General features: G+C 40.7%; 1 protein-coding gene across 7 annotated transcripts in view; it reads left to right on the forward strand.

Annotated features, from left to right (window-relative positions):
* LOC111969202 (oxysterols receptor LXR-alpha) overlaps window positions 1–17,898 on the forward strand; it is a 31,459-nt gene extending 13,561 nt beyond the window's left edge. For 3 of the 7 annotated variants that reach the window (XM_070445317.1, XM_023995150.2, XM_070445316.1), the window contains 8 exons: window positions 2,995–3,234; window positions 9,164–9,430; window positions 9,725–9,933; window positions 10,338–10,517; window positions 10,864–10,963; window positions 12,937–13,098; window positions 16,868–16,962; window positions 17,227–17,898. In XM_070445317.1, coding sequence (XP_070301418.1) covers window positions 3,069–3,234; window positions 9,164–9,430; window positions 9,725–9,933; window positions 10,338–10,517; window positions 10,864–10,963; window positions 12,937–13,098; window positions 16,868–16,962; window positions 17,227–17,373 — 1,326 coding nt within the window. In that variant the 5' untranslated portion in view covers window positions 2,995–3,068 and the 3' untranslated portion in view covers window positions 17,374–17,898. The remainder of the gene's footprint in view (window positions 1–2,994; window positions 3,235–9,163; window positions 9,431–9,724; window positions 9,934–10,337; window positions 10,518–10,863; window positions 10,964–12,936; window positions 13,099–16,867; window positions 16,963–17,226) is intronic. The other 4 variants (XM_070445319.1, XM_070445320.1, XM_070445318.1 and 1 more) reach the window with 4 other exon arrangements.
* Window positions 17,899–18,142: the final 244 nt, after the last annotated feature.

Here is an 18,142-nt window from a genome sequence, read left to right on the forward strand (position 1 = left end):
TCATACATGAAATTATCTGTAAGATCCTTCAGTCAAGCAGTGAATTTCTAACAGTCAACCACAAAGACCAGAGGTTTCCTAATGCCTCGCGAAGAAGGGCACCTATTGGTAGATGGGTAAAAATGTAAAAAGCAGACATTGAATATCCCTTTGAGCATGTTGAAGCTATTCATTCCACTTTGGATTGTATATCAATATACCCTGTCACTACTAAGATACTTCCTAACTCCGTTGCCAGGGAGGAAGGAAACCGCTCAGAGATTTCACCATGAGGCCATGGTGAGGCCATGGTTTAAAACAGTGTAGAGTTTAAAGGCTTTGATAGGAGAAATCTGATCGACAGCATTGTACTTACACCACAATACTAACCTAAATGACAGAGTGAAAAGAAGGAAGCCTATACCAAGTGAATGGTGAAAACCGCAGCCCCGGTCCCAGCAATTTTGCCACCTAGTCAAAATTTCTAATAGGCTATTTTTGCACAAGAAATAGGTTAAAATACTAGAGATTCTTAAGTGGCCAATTTTTATATATTAGGCTAGCTGTCTTTTTGGGCTATATCAGCCAATAGTGTAGACGTAGTTTGGGTGAAATATAGGAGAGTGGACACTTACTTACTTGACTAGAGCTACGTTTTGCATAACTTTTAGGAGCATTTTGTATAAGTGGTGGTGGCAGGAAGCTGAGCGGTTAGTTGGGCCAGTAACTGAAAGGCTGCTGGTTCGAATCCCTGAGCCTACAAGGTGAAAACCTGTCTGTGCCTCTGAGCCCTTGATAAGAGCATCCTCTAAATGACAAATGTGAGCCGGATGATTTTTCAAGCAGTGTAAAATGTATTTCCAGTCGACGTTGGAGTCTAAACTATAGCCTATCATATTTAGGAAGTTAAAGACGACTGCGCCGTGCTTCCCTGCCCCATATAACCTAGTCTACAGGCTATATAACTGAGACCACACGTATAGGCGCACTTGATATTGCACGTTTTCTACTTTCACTTCTTTATGGCGTTAAAGTACGGTCTATTGGCTCTCATAGTTATATGATATTATTGCATTAACCCCAGGTGCAGATTTGATTTTGTAATGACAAGCTGCTGTGCAGATGTCCACACTGTCTGGGACTGATATCACAGATGTTGGTCATGGTTAAGAGCCCCATGTTGTTTTAGTCATGCTCTGACTGGGTACTTGTCCTTAACGCCCATTCATCAGCTGGGTTCTCAGTCGACCCCCGCTTGTCATTGCACTGACATTGTAGGTTACCCCACATAGTACACTACAGAATGAAAAAAAAATATATAGCGACAATTTTAGATTAAAAATGATATCTATTCTTTAAAAAAATATATATTTGAACTGGCTTAGTCATGTTATGAAAATATAAAATGTTTAAAGAAATTTATTAGCTCAGTATGACTTTTTTACCCTGTCATAATCCAAAACCCATCTGTTTCAGGGATGTGAAGTATTATATTGTTTGTTTTCAACCTCCTAGAACCAACAGTGTAACAGGAAGACGTTGCTATTTGTATACATTGTCATAGAACCTAGCGTTACCAGCCGATCGGCAGTAAAACATCTACTTTTTATAGCTTCAAGTTGTTAAATTATAATTTCTTTTACTACTACAGATAGGCCTATATCATTGACATTTAGGACTGTTTTCAGGTGTAATTGTTGTATGAAGTCAGAGCACATTTAGGCCTAAATGTGAACGTCTCACAATCTTGTGACTTTATTAGAACTGAGTGTCCTATGTGAAAGGTGATGTGGTCATGTATGATTTCAAAAGTAAAGCCACAGCAAGTGACCGTAAAGTGGTCTAACATCTCAATGTGTAGGTTGTCCGCCCACTCTGCCTACAGTGGGCGAAATGTTTTCTTATGGTATAAAATACATTTTACCAAGGCAAATATGATTATTCTTGTTCTGAATGGTTCAGTGGGGTCTTTCTCGAAAACATAATTTAACATTATGTCTAATGCATCCAATAATAAGCACCGGGCTCTGTTGACATAGCTATTGAGGATTTTACATTTTTGTGGTTGTCATCAAAGTTGTTTCCGCAAGTTGCAAAAAGCTAATTTTAGCATGACACAAGCAGAATTAAATGTAAAAGGATTTGAAAATGAAAAGCTTGGTATATGCTCAGTTGAAATTTCAGAGATGCGCTTGTTTTTGTAAGAAATCTTTGAAAAATTACAGGAATTTTGAATTAATATGAAAAGCATATACTAAAATATTACATGACGTGTCTGAAAATCGCTATCCATCTAACCTCTATTGTTATGTCCTGCGGATTCGAGAAGAAAGATAATGAGTTCAACAGGAAAGTGAGCCTGTCAGGTAGCCGGTTGCCTAAATTATTACATTTTGAACAGATTATGATAGGGACATGCGGTTTGGACCATTGGCTTTCTTACAGGATTATCTATACCGGCAATTCTCAACTGGAGGTTTTGAATGGGTCGTGGGTAAAATAATACTCCAGTCTAAACTTWAACCAGGTATGTAGAATAATAATGAACTTACATTAGGAAAAAAAGTAAGGACTCAAGTCACTCTTGATAAGATAAATGACACATTTTAAATGTTTTAATCTTTGAACAATTGTTCTTCAATCACAGTATTTTCAATATAGTGCTATTAGGAGTGCTATTTTTGGTAGATTGTGGTCTTAAACCAGTGAGTTCATCAAGAATATGGGAAAATTGTGTCATCCACAATGAGAGGTGGAAAGGTTGTTCCCTTGTCATATAATTGCTACATTTACTATCAATATAGCATTAAAAAAATTGTTTTCCAGAATGTATTTTGGCAACAAAAAAAAGTGTGAATATTGGGTCACGACTGAGACAACCTGGTTCAATTTGGGTCCTGAGGCAAAACCCAGTTGAGAACCACTGATCTACACAATTAACATGATTATTTTACCCATTGGTCAAAAAATGCGTTTTTGATTGGACACCCTGCAATGTGTGTTTCTGTATCGCAGGTGAGGTGTTTGACGGGGCCCCAGAGCTGCAACTGGACTGCCTCTGCAGTGGTGACGACCGCAGCAGTGCAGAAATGAAGCATGAGGGCAACCTCCTCCCCCTGGAACTACCCCACCATGCAGGGTTTTCCAGCCCCCCCCAGAAAGGGCCTTCCTCACTAGCTGAGAAGAGCAGCCCGCTGCTCATGGAGCCCAGCAACATCAAGGCCGACCCCGCCGGCGACATGCCTGCCAACACAGGTGCGCATGTTTTTGTATTTATTTAACCTTTATTTATCCACAAAGTCCCATTGAGGTCAAGATACATATTTTGTGAGGGAGACCTAGCACCTGTGTTTTCAGTGATGTCATCAAACCAGTCGGACTGGTCCAAGCGTCAGGCTAATCCGTTTGTTTTCGACAGTAGTAGAAGTCTCATCTTATACAGTACCAGTCCAAATTTTGGACACCTACTCATTTAAAGGGTTTTTCTTTATTTGTACTATTTTCTACATCAAAACTATGAAATGACACTCATGGAATCATGTAGCAACCAAAAAAGCGTTAAACAAATCCAAATATATATTCTTCAAAGTAGCCACCCTTTGCCTTGATGACAGCTTTGCACACTTGTCACTCTCAACCAGCTTCACCTGGAATGCTTTTCCAACAGTCTTGAAGGAGTTCCCAAGTATGCTGAGCACTTGTTGGCTGCTTTTCCTTCACTCTGCGGTCCGACTCATCCCAAACCATCTCAATTGGGTTGAGGTCGGGTGACTGTGGAGGCCAGGTCATCTGATGCAGCACGCCATCACTCTCCTTCTTGGTCAGAAAGCCCTTACACAGCCTGGAGGTGTGTTGGGTCATTATCCTGTTGAAAAACAAATGATAGTCCCACTAAGCGCAAACCAGATGGGATGGTGTATCGCTGCAGAATGCTGTGGTAGCCATCCTGGTTAAGAGTGCCTTGAATTCTAAATAAATCAGTGTCACCAACAAAGCACCCCCACCTCCATGCTTCACTGTGGGAACCACACATGGAGAGATCATCCATTCACCTACTCAGTGTCTCACATAGACATGGCAGTTGGAACCAAAAATCTCCCATTTGGACTCATCAGACCAAAGGACAGATTTCCACCAATCTAATGTCCATTGCTTGTGTTTCTTGGCCCAAGCGAGTCTCTTCTTCTTATTGGTGTCCTTTAGTAGTGGTTTCTTTGCAGCAATTTGACCATGAAGGCCTGATTCACGCAGTCTCCTCTGAACAGTTGATGTTGAGATGTGTCTGTTACTTGAACTCTGCATTTATTTGGACTGCAATTTCTGAGGCTGGTAACTCCAATATCCTCTGCAGCAGATGTAATTCTGCRTCTTCCTTTCCTCATGAGAGCCAGTTTAATCATAGTGCTTGATGGTTTTTGCAACTACACTTGAAGAAACTTTCAAAGTTCTTGAAATTGTCAGTATTGACTGACCTTCATGTCTTAAAGTAATGATGGACTGTTGTTTCTCTTTGCTTATTTGAGCTGATCTTGGCATAATATGGGCTTAGCCCTATTTTGTAAAAGACCATCTTCTGTATACCACCCCTACCTTGTCGCAACACAACTGATTGGCTCAAATGCATCAAAGATATTTCACAAATTAACTTTTAACAAGGCACACCTGTTCATTGAAATGCATTCCAGGTGACTACCTCAAAATGCTGGTTGAGAGAATGCCAAGTGTGTAAAGCTGCCATCAAGGCAAAGGGTGGCTCCTTTGAAGAATCTCAAATATAAAATATGTTCTGATTTTTATTTATTTATTTATTTTTGGTTACTACATGATTCCATATGTGTTATTTCATAGTTTTGATGTCTTCACTATTATTATACAATGTAGAAAATGRTACATATAAAGAAAACCCTTGAATGAGTAGCTGTGTCCAAACTGGTACTGTATATTTAGAGTACATGCCTATATTTTCCCAGATAGTTCCATGTAGTATATTAACTAGAGGTCGGCCGATTATGATTTTTCAACAGCGATGCCGATTATTGGAGGACCAAAAAAGCCAATGGCGATTTAATAAAAAATAAAATTTATTTTTACATTTATTTTACTATTTTATTCTATTTGTAATGACAATTACAACAATACTGAATGAACACTTATTTTAACTTAATACATCAATAAAATCTATTTAGCCTCAAATAAATAATGAAACATGTTCAATTTGGTTTAAATAATGCAAAAACAAAGTGTTGGAGAAGAAAGTAAAAGTGCAATATGTGCCATGTAAAAAAGCTAACGTTTAAGTTCCTTGCTCAGAACATGAGAACATATGAAAGCTGGTGGTTCCTTTTTAACATGAGTCTTCAATATTCCCAGGTTAGAAGTTTTAGGTTGTAGTTATTATAGGAATTATAGGACTATTTCTCTCTCTACCATTTGTATTTCATATACCTTTGACTATTGGGTGTTCTTATAGGCACTTTAGTATTGCCAGTGTAACAGTATAGCTTCTGTCCCTCTCCTCGCCCCTACCTGGGCTCGAATCAGGAACACATCGACAACAGCCACCCTTGAAGCATCGTTACCCATCGCTCCACAAAAGCCGCCGCCCTTGCAGAGCAACTACTTCAAGGTCTGAGCGAGTGACGTCACCGATTGAAACGCTGGTTAGCGTGGTGCTAGTTAGCGTGGACGGAAGCTATACTGTTACACTGGCAATACTAAAGTTAGCGCGCACCCCGCTAACTAGCTAGCCATTCCACATCAGTTACACCAACCTAATCTTGGGAGTTGATAGGCTTGAAGTCATAAACAGCTCAATGCTTGAAGCACAGCGAAGAGCTGCTGGCAAACGCACAAAGTGCTGTTTGAATGAATGCTTACGACCCTGCCTACCACCGCTCAGACTGCTATATCAAATCATAGACTTAATTATAAAATGATAACACACAGAAATACGAGCATTAGGTCATTAATATGGTCAAATCCAGAAACTATAATTTCGAAAAAAAAACATTTATTCTTTCAGTGAAATACGGAACCGTTCTGTATTTCCCTAAGTCTAAATATTCCTGTTACATTGCACAACCTTCAATGTTATGTCATAATTATGTACAATTCTGGCAAATTTAATTACGGTCTTTGTTAGGATGAAATGGCCTTCACAGTTCAACGAGCCAGGCGGCCCAAACTGCTGCATATACCCTGACTCTGCTTGCACAGAACGCAAGAGAAGTGACACCATTTCCCTAGTTAAAAKAAATTAATGTTAGCGGGTAATATTAACTAAATATGCAGGTTTAAAAATATATACTTGTGTATTGATTTTAAAGAAAGGCATTGATGTTTATGGTTAGATACACATTGGTGCAACGACAGTGCTTTTTTCGCGAATGCGCTTGTTAAATCATTACCCGTTTGGCAAAGTAGGCTGTGATTTGATGAGAAATGAACATCCACCGCATCGAATATATGCAATGCAGGACAAGCTAGATAAACTAGTAATATATCAATCAACCATGTGTAGTTAACTAGTGAATATGTTAAGATTGATTGGTTTTCATAAGATAAGTTTAATGCTAGCTAGCAACTTACCTTGGCTTCTTGCTGCACTCGCATAACAGGTCACGCAGGCTCCTCGGGGAGTGCAATGTAATCGGCCACAATCGGTGTCCAAAAATGCCGATTACCGATTGTTATAAACTTGAAATCGGCCCTAATTAATCAGCCATTCCGATTAATCAGTTGACCTCTAATATTGACATTACATATATGCATTTACTTTCTCTGATATTTGTATATCATATTGACAGTACATGTTCTTTTTTAAAAATATTTTATTTCAAAGGATTTTCTTTTGCAATTTAGTACAAAACAAAAGCACACAACAACAAAAAAACACAGCTGCCAGACATATGAAATGAAGTATTGCTTAGGCAAGACATGTAACAAGAATAGAGCAAGAATGACAGTTACAACAACAGTAAGTGTTCCTCGTCAGTCTCTGTCCAGATGGTCCAGAAACAGACCCCAAATCTTGAGAAATCTGCTGGAGGGGTTGGTTTAAAAAAAAWATATATATATAATATTTTCTAAGTTAATGGTGTAAAACATTTCTGCTAGCCATCTACTGAAGCAAGGGGGGTGGGTGACTTAAATTCTGCAGCCACCATTCCCTACATCAGAGCCTGTTCCTCCGTAGGACGATCTTAGAACAGACTGAGGAACCAAAGAGAGCGAGTTCTGCGTCAGGATCAGTGGCCCTCTCATATACCTTTTTGAGTACCAATCAAAGATGTTCCTCCAATAATTATTGAGAAGGGGGCAGAGCCAAAACAGATGAGTTAAGGAACCCTCTGAGGCTTTACACTTGTCACACAGTGGGGAGGCCTTGGGGTAAATTATATGTAATTTGGTTTTGGAGTAATGAAGTTTATGCACAACTTTGTATTGTATCAATTGATATCTGGCATTGATGGAACGTGTGAATTCTAGACCGGGCTTCTCTCCATAGTTCATCTGAGATCTCAATATTTAACAATTTTTACCCCAAGTCTCCTTGATGACCAGTAAAGGCCTGTGTATTTGGAGAAAAACTGAGATTAGGTGTTTTGAATTGGGAGGGTGCTGTAGCAAAGCATAAAATAAATGTTGTACAGGGAGGGTGTCAGCATTTTGAATTTTCCCTTTGATATAGTGTCTGTCTTGGAAGTAATGTGAATGGGGGAGTGAATGTATTCTTTAAATTGGACAAATGATGCTAATTGCTTATCTATGTATAAGTCTTCAACTGTGGCCAGTCCCTTCTCCCTCCATTCAAGAAATACCTTATCACACTGAGATGGAACAAAATAATGATTAAAGCATATCGGGGTGTATACAGAGGTATCAGGCACCTTACAAACATCTGGTTTCTTAAATTCTTAAAGAATTTCTCAAAGAAATGTTGTCAGTTTGTGTGGGCACTCTGCTTTGGAGAAAAGCAAGACTGGAAGAGAGGAATTTGTGACAGACTTGAGTTGCATATTTAGCCACGGGGGAATAATGTCAAACTTATCAGGGAAACCCAGTTGCCAGTATGTTAATGCCCTGGCATTTGCAGCCCAGTAATAATGCTTAAAGATGGGTAGGCCTAAGCTGCAACTTTCCTTGGGCTTTTGCAAGTGGGCCTTTATGAATACGGTGGTTTTAGTAACCCCAGACAAATGACAAGGTTGTTGAGTCCAATGTCTTAAAAAATTGATGTGAGAAATTTGAAGATTCTGGAAAAGATAAAGGAACCTGAGAAGAGAAACCCCATCATGGAAAGAGGCATACTCCTGCTCTGTTTTTTGTTGTAGCTTTGCAACCAGTTCACTGTAGTAGTTAAGCTTGAAGATGAGCTTTGGATTTCTAGGTATTTTTAGTGCCATGTAAGTTAAGTGGTCATGCACCACTTTAAATGGTATCCTCTCTAGCTCACTTGTCGTAAAATTATCTGAGATGCACATGATCACTTTCCCCCAATTTATTGAATAGCCAGATAGTTTGCAAAATTAATTGATTATAAGTCTAGCGGGTTAGGGACAGAGGCTACTGGGTCCAAGATGTATAAAAGTCGCCTCACAAGTCCTCAACTGGCAGCTTCATTAAATATTACCCGCAAAACACCAGTCTCAACGTCAACAGTGAAGAGGCGACTCCGAGATGCTGCAAAGAAAAAGCCATATCTCAGACTGGCCAATAAAAAGAAAAGATGAAGATGGGCAAAAGAACACAGACACTGGACAGAGGAACTCTACAATTTTTTTTTCTGAGGGCTTTTTCTGATTTTCTTTTGATTTCCCCATGATGTAACTTCTGACCCACCGGAATTGTGATACAGTGAATATTGAGTGAAATAATCTGTAAACAATTGTTGGAAAAATGACTTGTCATGCACAAAGTAGATGTCCTAACCGACTTGCCAAAACTATAGTTTGTTAACAAGAATTTTGTGGAGTGGTTAAAAAACAAGTTTTAATGACTCAAACCTAAGTGTATGTAAACTTCCGACTTCAACTGTGTGTATATTTTTTGTTGTTGCAAACTTGGAAATGAAACGATAACAATTCAAGATTTCAAAATAAGAGGAGAGGAGATCTGAAGGAGCGCTTCTACTCCATGCGCACTAGCGCCCCCCTCAGTACATACATTTTCTATGTTTCCACAGAGGGTCAGCGGGTGAAGAGGAAGAAGGGTCCAGCACCCAAGATGCTGGGTAACGAGGTGTGCAGCGTGTGCGGGGACAAGGCCTCAGGCTTCCACTACAACGTGCTGAGCTGCGAGGGCTGCAAGGGCTTCTTCCGCCGCAGCGTCATCAAGAGCGCCCAGTACTCGTGCAAGAACAACGGCCGCTGTGAGATGGACATGTACATGCGCCGCAAGTGCCAACAGTGCCGGCTGCGCAAGTGCCGTGAAGCGGGCATGCTGGAGCAATGTGAGTTGTCTCTGAGCTACAGTTCCCTGTGGCAGACATTTTTATTTTTTATATACACATTCATCTTCAAACACCTGTGCTTTTTTTTTTTACCCTAGATATGTAGGGGTTGTGCTAAAAAACAGTAGAAGATGCACTAATATTAAATGTATAGATACTGATTGGAGATGGCTTGGCAAGAGCTCTATAAAAAGCTATAGTACATCATTGAAATTGACCTCCCAAACTATGGTAGTATGTCTTTTTCCTACTTGTCATTACTGTGCTGATTTGATGTGTTCCTGGCATTCCCAGGCGTTCTCTCAGAGGAGCAGATCCGAGTGAAGAAAATGAAGAAGAACGAGGAAGAGACTGCACGCACGTCTGCCGTGGTGACCCCCACCCCGGTGCCGGAGGTGGTCCCGCTGGCGCCCGAGCAGTTGGAGATGATCGAGAAGCTGGTGGCCATGCAGAAGCAGTGCAACAAGCGCTCGTTCATCGACCGGCCCAAAGTCACGGTGATTGTCTCTGAGTGTCCCAATCCTTTTGTGACGCCACAGGGCAAGCTACTAACATATGGCATGCTAGATATCTTAAACAGTTTTGCTTGATTGACAGTTGCACTAATGTAGGGATTGGTATGAAATCTTCATCTTGATATGGAGGTGGAATACAACATTTCTGCATTGCACAACATTTAYACAACACCTCCGCATGTTCAAAGACATGTTAGCCAAGAATACTGCACAAAATATTGTTACTGTTGAATTTTGGGAAAATTAACTTTGTCATCTAGCCAATTTTTGGTAGGTCTGCAGCTCTGAGCACATGGTGAAATCTCTGCATTGTATTAGGTGTTAATTTTTTTTATTGAATAATTTGTTAATTCATTCATCTATTGACGTCTTTGTCTCCATCTAATTTCCAGCCGTGGCCCCAGAGTCAGGACCCCCAGAACAGGGAGGCGCGGCAGCAGCGCTTTGCCCACTTCACCGAGCTGGCCATCATGTCGGTCCAGGAGATAGTGGACTTTGCCAAGCAGTTGCCTGGCTTCCTAGAGCTCACCAGAGAGGACCAGATTGCCCTGCTGAAGACCTCAACCATTGAGGTGAGTCATGGTTTTTCTAGTGTATTACTCTATCTCCTCACCGTTTACCGTCTTTCCCCTCATATTCTCAGACTGATTTGTTAAAGTGGTAAATACAGTAATAACAAATGCCGGCTTGATATTGTTTTTTGCCTATTTTAAACACYCTTTCGCCTATTTAAAAAAAAAWAAWAAWAATAATAATTCACTTCTAGTCAAGACCACTGGGAGGAGGGTAAATCCTGTCTGGCTCTATCATTATGTTGGTTTTCAGGATCACATGTCTCAATATGTCAAGTAGATTATCTACTTTGCAGGATGTCTCTCACTTGATCCCCTGTCACTGATGTGCCTTGTTTTTCTGCAGATCATGCTGCTGGAAACATCGCGGAGATATAACCCTGCCATTGAGAGCATCACGTTCCTGAAGGACTTCAGTTATAACAAGGAGGATTTTGCCAAAGCAGGTACAGCATCATCTTTCCTTTTTGTCTGAGATGTTTATGATCCACATTCAAACTGCAATCAGTCAAAAACAAGCTGCTCACCTTCAACTCCCTCCTGTTCTGTACCCCATACTCCAGGGTCTCCCACCCTTTTTTCCTCATGGCCCCCTTTTTAACATAAAAAAAAGGTCATTTGTTGTTTTTGAAGCTCATTTCCTGCAATTCCATGTCGTTTAACAAGATTCATAACATATTGTAGGTAGGCTATTTGATGATAATAATGGATAAGGAAAATGAAGTTTATACCCAATTTCCCCAAATGTTTTATTACTATAATTTATTTGAACCCTCAATTTAATTATACATATTCTTTTACAAAAAGTGAATAGATTAATTGAAAGCGACAGTCACACACACAAGATTACTAATCAAGCAAGGTCCAATTTCTTGGACTCCACTTTAGGTTGTAGCTCAGCTTCTGAATGTCATGGAGACAAACCAAAGATCTCCCCGTGTGCTTCAGTTGCATCTTCCTCTATTTTACAGCTTGTTTTTTTATACAGTACTAGTCAAAAGTTTGGACACCTACTCATTCAAGGGTTTTTCCATCTGATGTAGCACTCATCACTCTCCTCCTTGGTCAAATAGCCCTTACACAGGCTGGAGGTGTATTGGGTCATTGTCCTCTTGAAAAACAAATGCGCAAACCAGATGGGATGGCATATTGCTGCAGAGTGCTGTGGTAGCCATGCTGGTTAAGTGTACCTTGAATTCAAAATAAATCAGTGTTACCAGCAAAGCACCATCACACCTCTCCCCATGCTTCACGGTGGGAAATACACATGCGAAGATCATCCGTTAACCTACTCTGGAACCAAAAATCTCACATTTGGACTCATCAGACCAAAGGACAGATTTCCACCGGTCTAATGTCCATTGCTTGTGTTTCTTGGCCCAAGCAAGTCTCTTCTTATTGGTGTCCTTTAGTAGTGGTTTCTTTGCAGCAATTTGACCATGAAAGCCTGATTCATGCAGTCTCCTCTGAACAGTTGATGTTGAGATGTGTCTGTTACTTGAACTCTGTGAAGCATTTATTTGGGCTGCAATTTCTGAGGCTGGTAACTCTAATCAACTTATCCTCTGCAGCAGAGGTAACTCTCAGTCTTCCTTTCCTGTGGCGGTCCTCATGAGAGCCAGTTTCATTATAATGGTTGATGGTTTTTGTGACTGCACTTGAAGAAACTTACAAAGTTCTTGAAAAGTTCTGCATTGACTGACCTTCATGTCTTAAAGTAATGATGAACTGTCGTTTCTCTTTGCTTATTTGAGCTATTCTTGCCATAATATGGACTTTACCAAATATGGCATCTTCTGTATACACCCCTACCTTGTCACAACACAGCTGATTGGCTCAAATGCACTAAGGAATAAAATTCCTCAAATTACTGTAACTTAACAAGGCGCATCTGTTAATTGAAATGCATTCCAGGTGACTACCTCATGATGCTGGTTGAGAGAATGCCAAGAGTGTGCAAAGCTGTCATCAAGGCACAGGGTGGCTACATTGAAGAATTTCAAACATTTTTATATTTTTTTGCACACTACATGAGTCCATGTGTGTGTTATTTCATAGTTTTGATGTCTACACTTATTCTACAATGTAGAAAATACTGAAAAACCCTGGAATAAGTAGGTGTCAWCTTTTGACTGGTACTGTGTGTGTTTTATACATGCATACATGCATACATACAGTACACAGGCTGGAGGTATTTGTGTGTGTATGTGATTTTCTTTTTATATGCATATATAAAAATAATCACACACACACACACCCCTGAAGTCAAGGAAGGTCCCGCACCCACTCAAGGAAACTTTGGTGCAACCCCTAGGTAGGGAACCCTTGCCATACTCTGTGGAGACATTGACCTCTTACCCTTAACCCATATTTGTATCCCTCTGTCTGGATTTCCCTCTCTCGCCCTCATCCCCCTCAGGGCTGCAGTTGGAGTTTATCAACCCCATCTTTGAGTTCTCCAAGGGCATGAACGACCTGCACCTGGACGAGGCGGAGTACGCTCTGCTCATCGCCATCAACATCTTCTCTGCAGGTCAGAGGTCAAGTGGTATGCTAGTGTGGAACAGAGCCCATATGCAAGGTACCTTTATTACGAAGGTCTGGACATCGAAGTAATCATTAGGGATTCACTGATGTGGATATTCTGGGGCGATACCAATATTAAATATTTCCTTTGCAATATCGATTTTTAAGCCATCATCGGCCTATACCAATATGGTCACTGATATATTGTGCATCCCGAGTAATCATATGCGAAAGCTTCCAAAAACAAACACATTTATAGAAACAGGGCGTGTTTTCAAAGATTCTACAGGGTTTGCAGTGTAAAATATGAAGTTAAGTAAAGGTGGCTGTAGATATTTCGAAAAACTTTTCAGTAAATAGAATGACAGTAAAACAGTTAATGATATGGTGCCTTCAGAAAGTATTCCTACTCCTTGACCTATTTAGAATTGTTACAGCCTGAATWAAAAATGGACTGAATAGATCATTTCTCACCCATCTACACATAATACTCACATAATGACAGTGAAAACAAGTTTTTAGAAATTGTTGCAAATGTATTGAAAATTAAATACAGATATCTCATTTACATGAATATTCACACCCCTGAGTCAATACATGTTAGTATCACCTTAGGCAGCGATTACAGCTGTGAGTCTTTCTGGGTAAGTCTGAGCTTTGCACACCTGGATTGTGCAAATATTGAAAGTTCTTATAGCTCTGTCAAGTTGGTTGTTGATCATTGCTAGACAGCCATTTTCAAGTTTTGCCATAGATTACGTCTATTTAAGTTAAATCTGTAACTAGGCCACTCAGGAATATTCAGTGTCATCTTGGTAAGCAACGCCAGTGTATATTTGGCCTTGTGTGTTTATTGTCCTGCTGAAAAGTGAATTTGTCTCCCACTGTCTGTTGGAAAAAAGACTGAACCAGGTTTTCCTCTTGGATTTTACTTGTGCTTGACTCTATTGTTTCTTTTTATGCCCACAAAATTCCTAGTTCTTGCTGATGACAAGCATACAGTTGAAGTCGGCGGTTTACATACACCTTAGCCAAATACACATTTAAACTCAGTTTATCACAATTCCTGACATTTAATCCTAGTAAAGATTCCCTGTCTTAGGTCCGTTAGGATCACCACTTTATTTTAAGAATGGGAAATGTCCGAATAATAGTAGAGGGATTTATTTCAGCTTTTATTTCTTTCATCACATTCCCAGTGGGTCAGAAGTTTACATACACTCAATTAGTATTTGGTAGCATTGCCTTTAAATTGTTTAACTTTGGTCAAATGTTTCAGGTAGCCTTCCACAAGCTTCCCACAATAAGTTGGGTGAATTTTGGCCCATTCCTCCTGACAGAGCTGGTGTAGCGGAGTCAGGTTTGTAGGCCTCCTTGCTCGCACACGATTTTTTTAGTTCTGCCCACAAATTTTCTATAGGATTGAGGTCAGGGCTTTGTGATGGCCACTCCTCCGATATACCTTGACTTTGTTGTCCTTAAGCCATTTTACCACAACTTTGGAAGTATGCTTGGGGTCATTGTCCATTTGGAAGACCCATTTGCGACCAAGCTTTAACTTCCTGACTGTGTCGTGAGATGTTGCTTAAATATATCCACATAATTTTCCTCCCTCATGATGCCATCTATTTTGTGAAGTGCACCAGTCCCTCCTGCAGCAAAGCACCCCCACAACATGATGCTGCCGCCCCCGTGCTTCACGGTTGGGATGGTGTTCTAAAACTTGCAAGCCTCCCCCTTTTTCCTCCAAAGCATAACGATGGTCATTATGGCCATACAGTTCCATTTTTGTTTCATCAGACCAGAGGAAATTTCTCAAAAGTACAATCTTTGTCCCCATGTGCAGTTGCGAACCGTAGTCTGTCTTTTTTTAATGGTGGTTTTGGAGCAGTGGCTTCTTTTTTGCTGAGCGGCCTTTCAGGTTATGTCACTATAGGACTTGTTTTACTGTGGATATAGATGCGTTTGTACCTGTTTCCTCCAGCATCTTCACAAGGTCCTTTGCTGCTGTTCTGAGATTGATTTGCACTTTTCGCACCAAAGTACGTTCATCTCTAGGAGACAAAGCGTCTCCTTCCTGAGCGGTATGACAACTGCGTGGTCCCATGGTGTTTATACTTGCGTACTATTGTTTGTACAGATGAACGTGGTGCCTTCAGGCCTTTGGAAATTGCTCCCAAGGATGAACCAGACTTGTGGAGGTCTACGATTGTTTTTGAGGTCTTGGCTAATTTCTTTCGATTTTCCCATGATGTCAAGTAAAGAGGCACTGAGTTTGAAGGTAGGCCTTGAAATGCATCTGTAACAGTATAACTTTAGTACGTCCCCTCGCCCCGACACGGGCGCGAACCAGGGACCCTCTGCACACATCAACAACGGTCACCCACGAAGCATCGTTACCCATCGCGCCACAAAGGCCGCGGCCCTTGCAGAGCAAGGGGAAACCCTACTTAAGTCTCAGAGCAAGTGACGTAACTGATTGAAATGCTAGTAGCGCGTACCCGCTAACTAGCTAGCCATTTCACATCCGTTACACATCCACAGGTACACCTCCAATTGACGTCAATTAGCCTATCAGAAGCTTCTAAAGCCATGTCATCATTTTCTGGAATGTTCCAAGCTGTTTAAAGGCACAGTCAACTTAGTGTATTTAAACTTCTGACCCACTGGAATTGTGATACAATTGTTGGAAAAGTTACTTGTGTCATGCACAAAGTAGATGTCCTAACCGATTTGCCAAAACTATACAGTTGAAGTTGGAAGTTTACATACACTTAGGTTGGAGTCATTAAAACTCATTTTTCAACCACTTTGCAAATTTCTTGTTAACAAACTATAGTTTTGGCAAGTCGGTTAGGACATTTACTTTGTGCATGACACAAGTAACTTTTCCAACAATTGTTTAGACAGATTATTTCACAATGTTGTTGACCTCCCTACCACAGCCACTAAACTCTTAACGGTTTTAAAGACACCATTGGCCTCATGGTGAAATCCCTGAGCGGTTTCCTTCCTCTCTGGCAACTGAGTTAGGAAGTATCTTTGTAGTGACAGGGTGTATTGATATACCATCCAAAGTAGAATGAATAATAACTTCAACATCCTCAAAGGGATATTCAATGTCTGCTTTTTACATTTTTACCCATCTACCAATAGGTGCACTTCTTTGCGAGGCATAAGAAAACCTATGGTCTTTGTGGTTGAATCTGTTTGAAATTCACTGCTCGACTGAAGGATCTTACAATTATCTGTATGTGTGGGGTACAGAGACGAGGTAGTCATTAGAAAATCATGTTAAACACCATGCAACTTATTATGTGACTTGTTAAGCAATTTTCTTATTTTGGCTTGCCATAACAAATGGGTTGAATACTTATTTTCAAATAATATTTAAGATTATTTTTTTTAAACATTCCACTTTGACATTATGGTGTATTGTGTGTGTGTGTGTGTGTAGGCCAGTGACACAAAGTCTAAATTGAATCAGTTTTAAATTCAGGCTGTACACATACTAAAATGTGGAAAAAGTCGAAGGGTGTGAATACCTTCTGAAGGCACTGCATGTGTTTGTTGAGGAGTTCACTATGAATGTGTTTATTTTCCACTTTGGTGAACTTTCCGTGCCATTCACTCAGTTATTTTCACTCGCCTCGCTGGTCCCTTCGTTTAGAGTTCTTCCGCATTTATGCGAAGAGTTATGGGATTTCAAACTATTAATGTCTTGACCTGGGTACTACAGAGACCTTGCCCATATGTAGGAAGTAACATTCAACATATCTATGCATTAGGTATAAAACGTTAAGCTGTATTCGTATGTTCCCCAGACCGGCCCAATGTGCAGGACCATGAACTGGTGGAGCGACTGCAGCAGCCGTACGTGGACGCACTTCGTTCTTACATCATGATAAAGAGACCAAACGTGAGTGCCCTAGTTACATATGATTTAACTTGCACAAGCCGCCATGTGTAGGTTTTGAGGATGTTTCAGTTTCACACACACTTGAGTCCGTGTTGAGTTGAATTCAATTTTCAATTCCAGTCAGTACAGAAAATGTATTGAAATTCAGGTCATGAGTGGGAAAATCCAAATTGAAAGTAATAGGAAAATGTTTAAAAATACAAAATGTAATGGTCCCCAACCCTGAATGATGAGTGGGGTTATATTAATCTCTCTTCCTTCTAGGATCACCTGATGTTTCCACGCATGCTCATGAAGCTGGTCAGCCTCCGCACCCTCAGCAGCGTCCACTCTGAGCAGGTCTTCGCCCTACGCCTCCAGGACAAGAAGCTCCCGCCGCTGTTATCTGAAATCTGGGACGTCCACGAGTAACTTCGCCGACACCCTTGCGGAACTCTGCCGCGCTCCGCAAACCTGCGTACTGGGATGGACAGAAAGTCTTTCGAGTGTCGAAAAAAAGACTTGAGAATGAATCGATGCCTCCCAGGATACCCAAACACGACGGATCAAACCTACTGATCGGTTGCCAGATTGGAGGAACTTTTTTTCTTCTGTATCTTCTATGCAGTTTGGGAGGATAGTGATGGCCCTCTGTCCTGCAGACTGGGATACTAATCTCATGGGGAGGTTGGGGCAAAGAAATAGAATTACCAATTATATTCATTCTATTTCTATGGGTTGAGGATTGTGTACACCTGATTTCTCTCCCTCGCCCATTTCGTTATTAAAGGTGAGACAGGCTTGTGGTGAGATTGTGCTGCCATGGTCAGTGTGGCTCAGACTTGCTAGCCAGTGTTCACCATTACATCTACTGATATCTGTTGATAGTCTCGTGATCGGCCTATCTATAACGACAATTACCATGAAGGTTTTGGCAATGCCCCCCCCCCCCCCCCCCCCCCCTCAACATCATGGATGATAACCCCAAAGTGGAAATAAACAAAGACGTTATAGCCCCGTGTTGCAATGGGATAGGATACAGAGGTATCCTAACTGCTGGCCAATGTTAAGCAATGTGTCTTATTGGTGTCCACTGTCCAGATGTATTTTAGAATGGTAGGTCACCTGCTTGATTATTGTTGTGATTTAGCAGTTTAATAGTCAGCCATCTGATTTGTTCTCCTCTCGGTGAAGGAACAAG

Source organism: Salvelinus sp. IW2-2015, linkage group LG10 (assembly GCF_002910315.2).
Source record: "Salvelinus sp. IW2-2015 linkage group LG10, ASM291031v2, whole genome shotgun sequence".
Lineage (NCBI taxonomy): Eukaryota > Metazoa > Chordata > Actinopteri > Salmoniformes > Salmonidae > Salvelinus > Salvelinus sp. IW2-2015.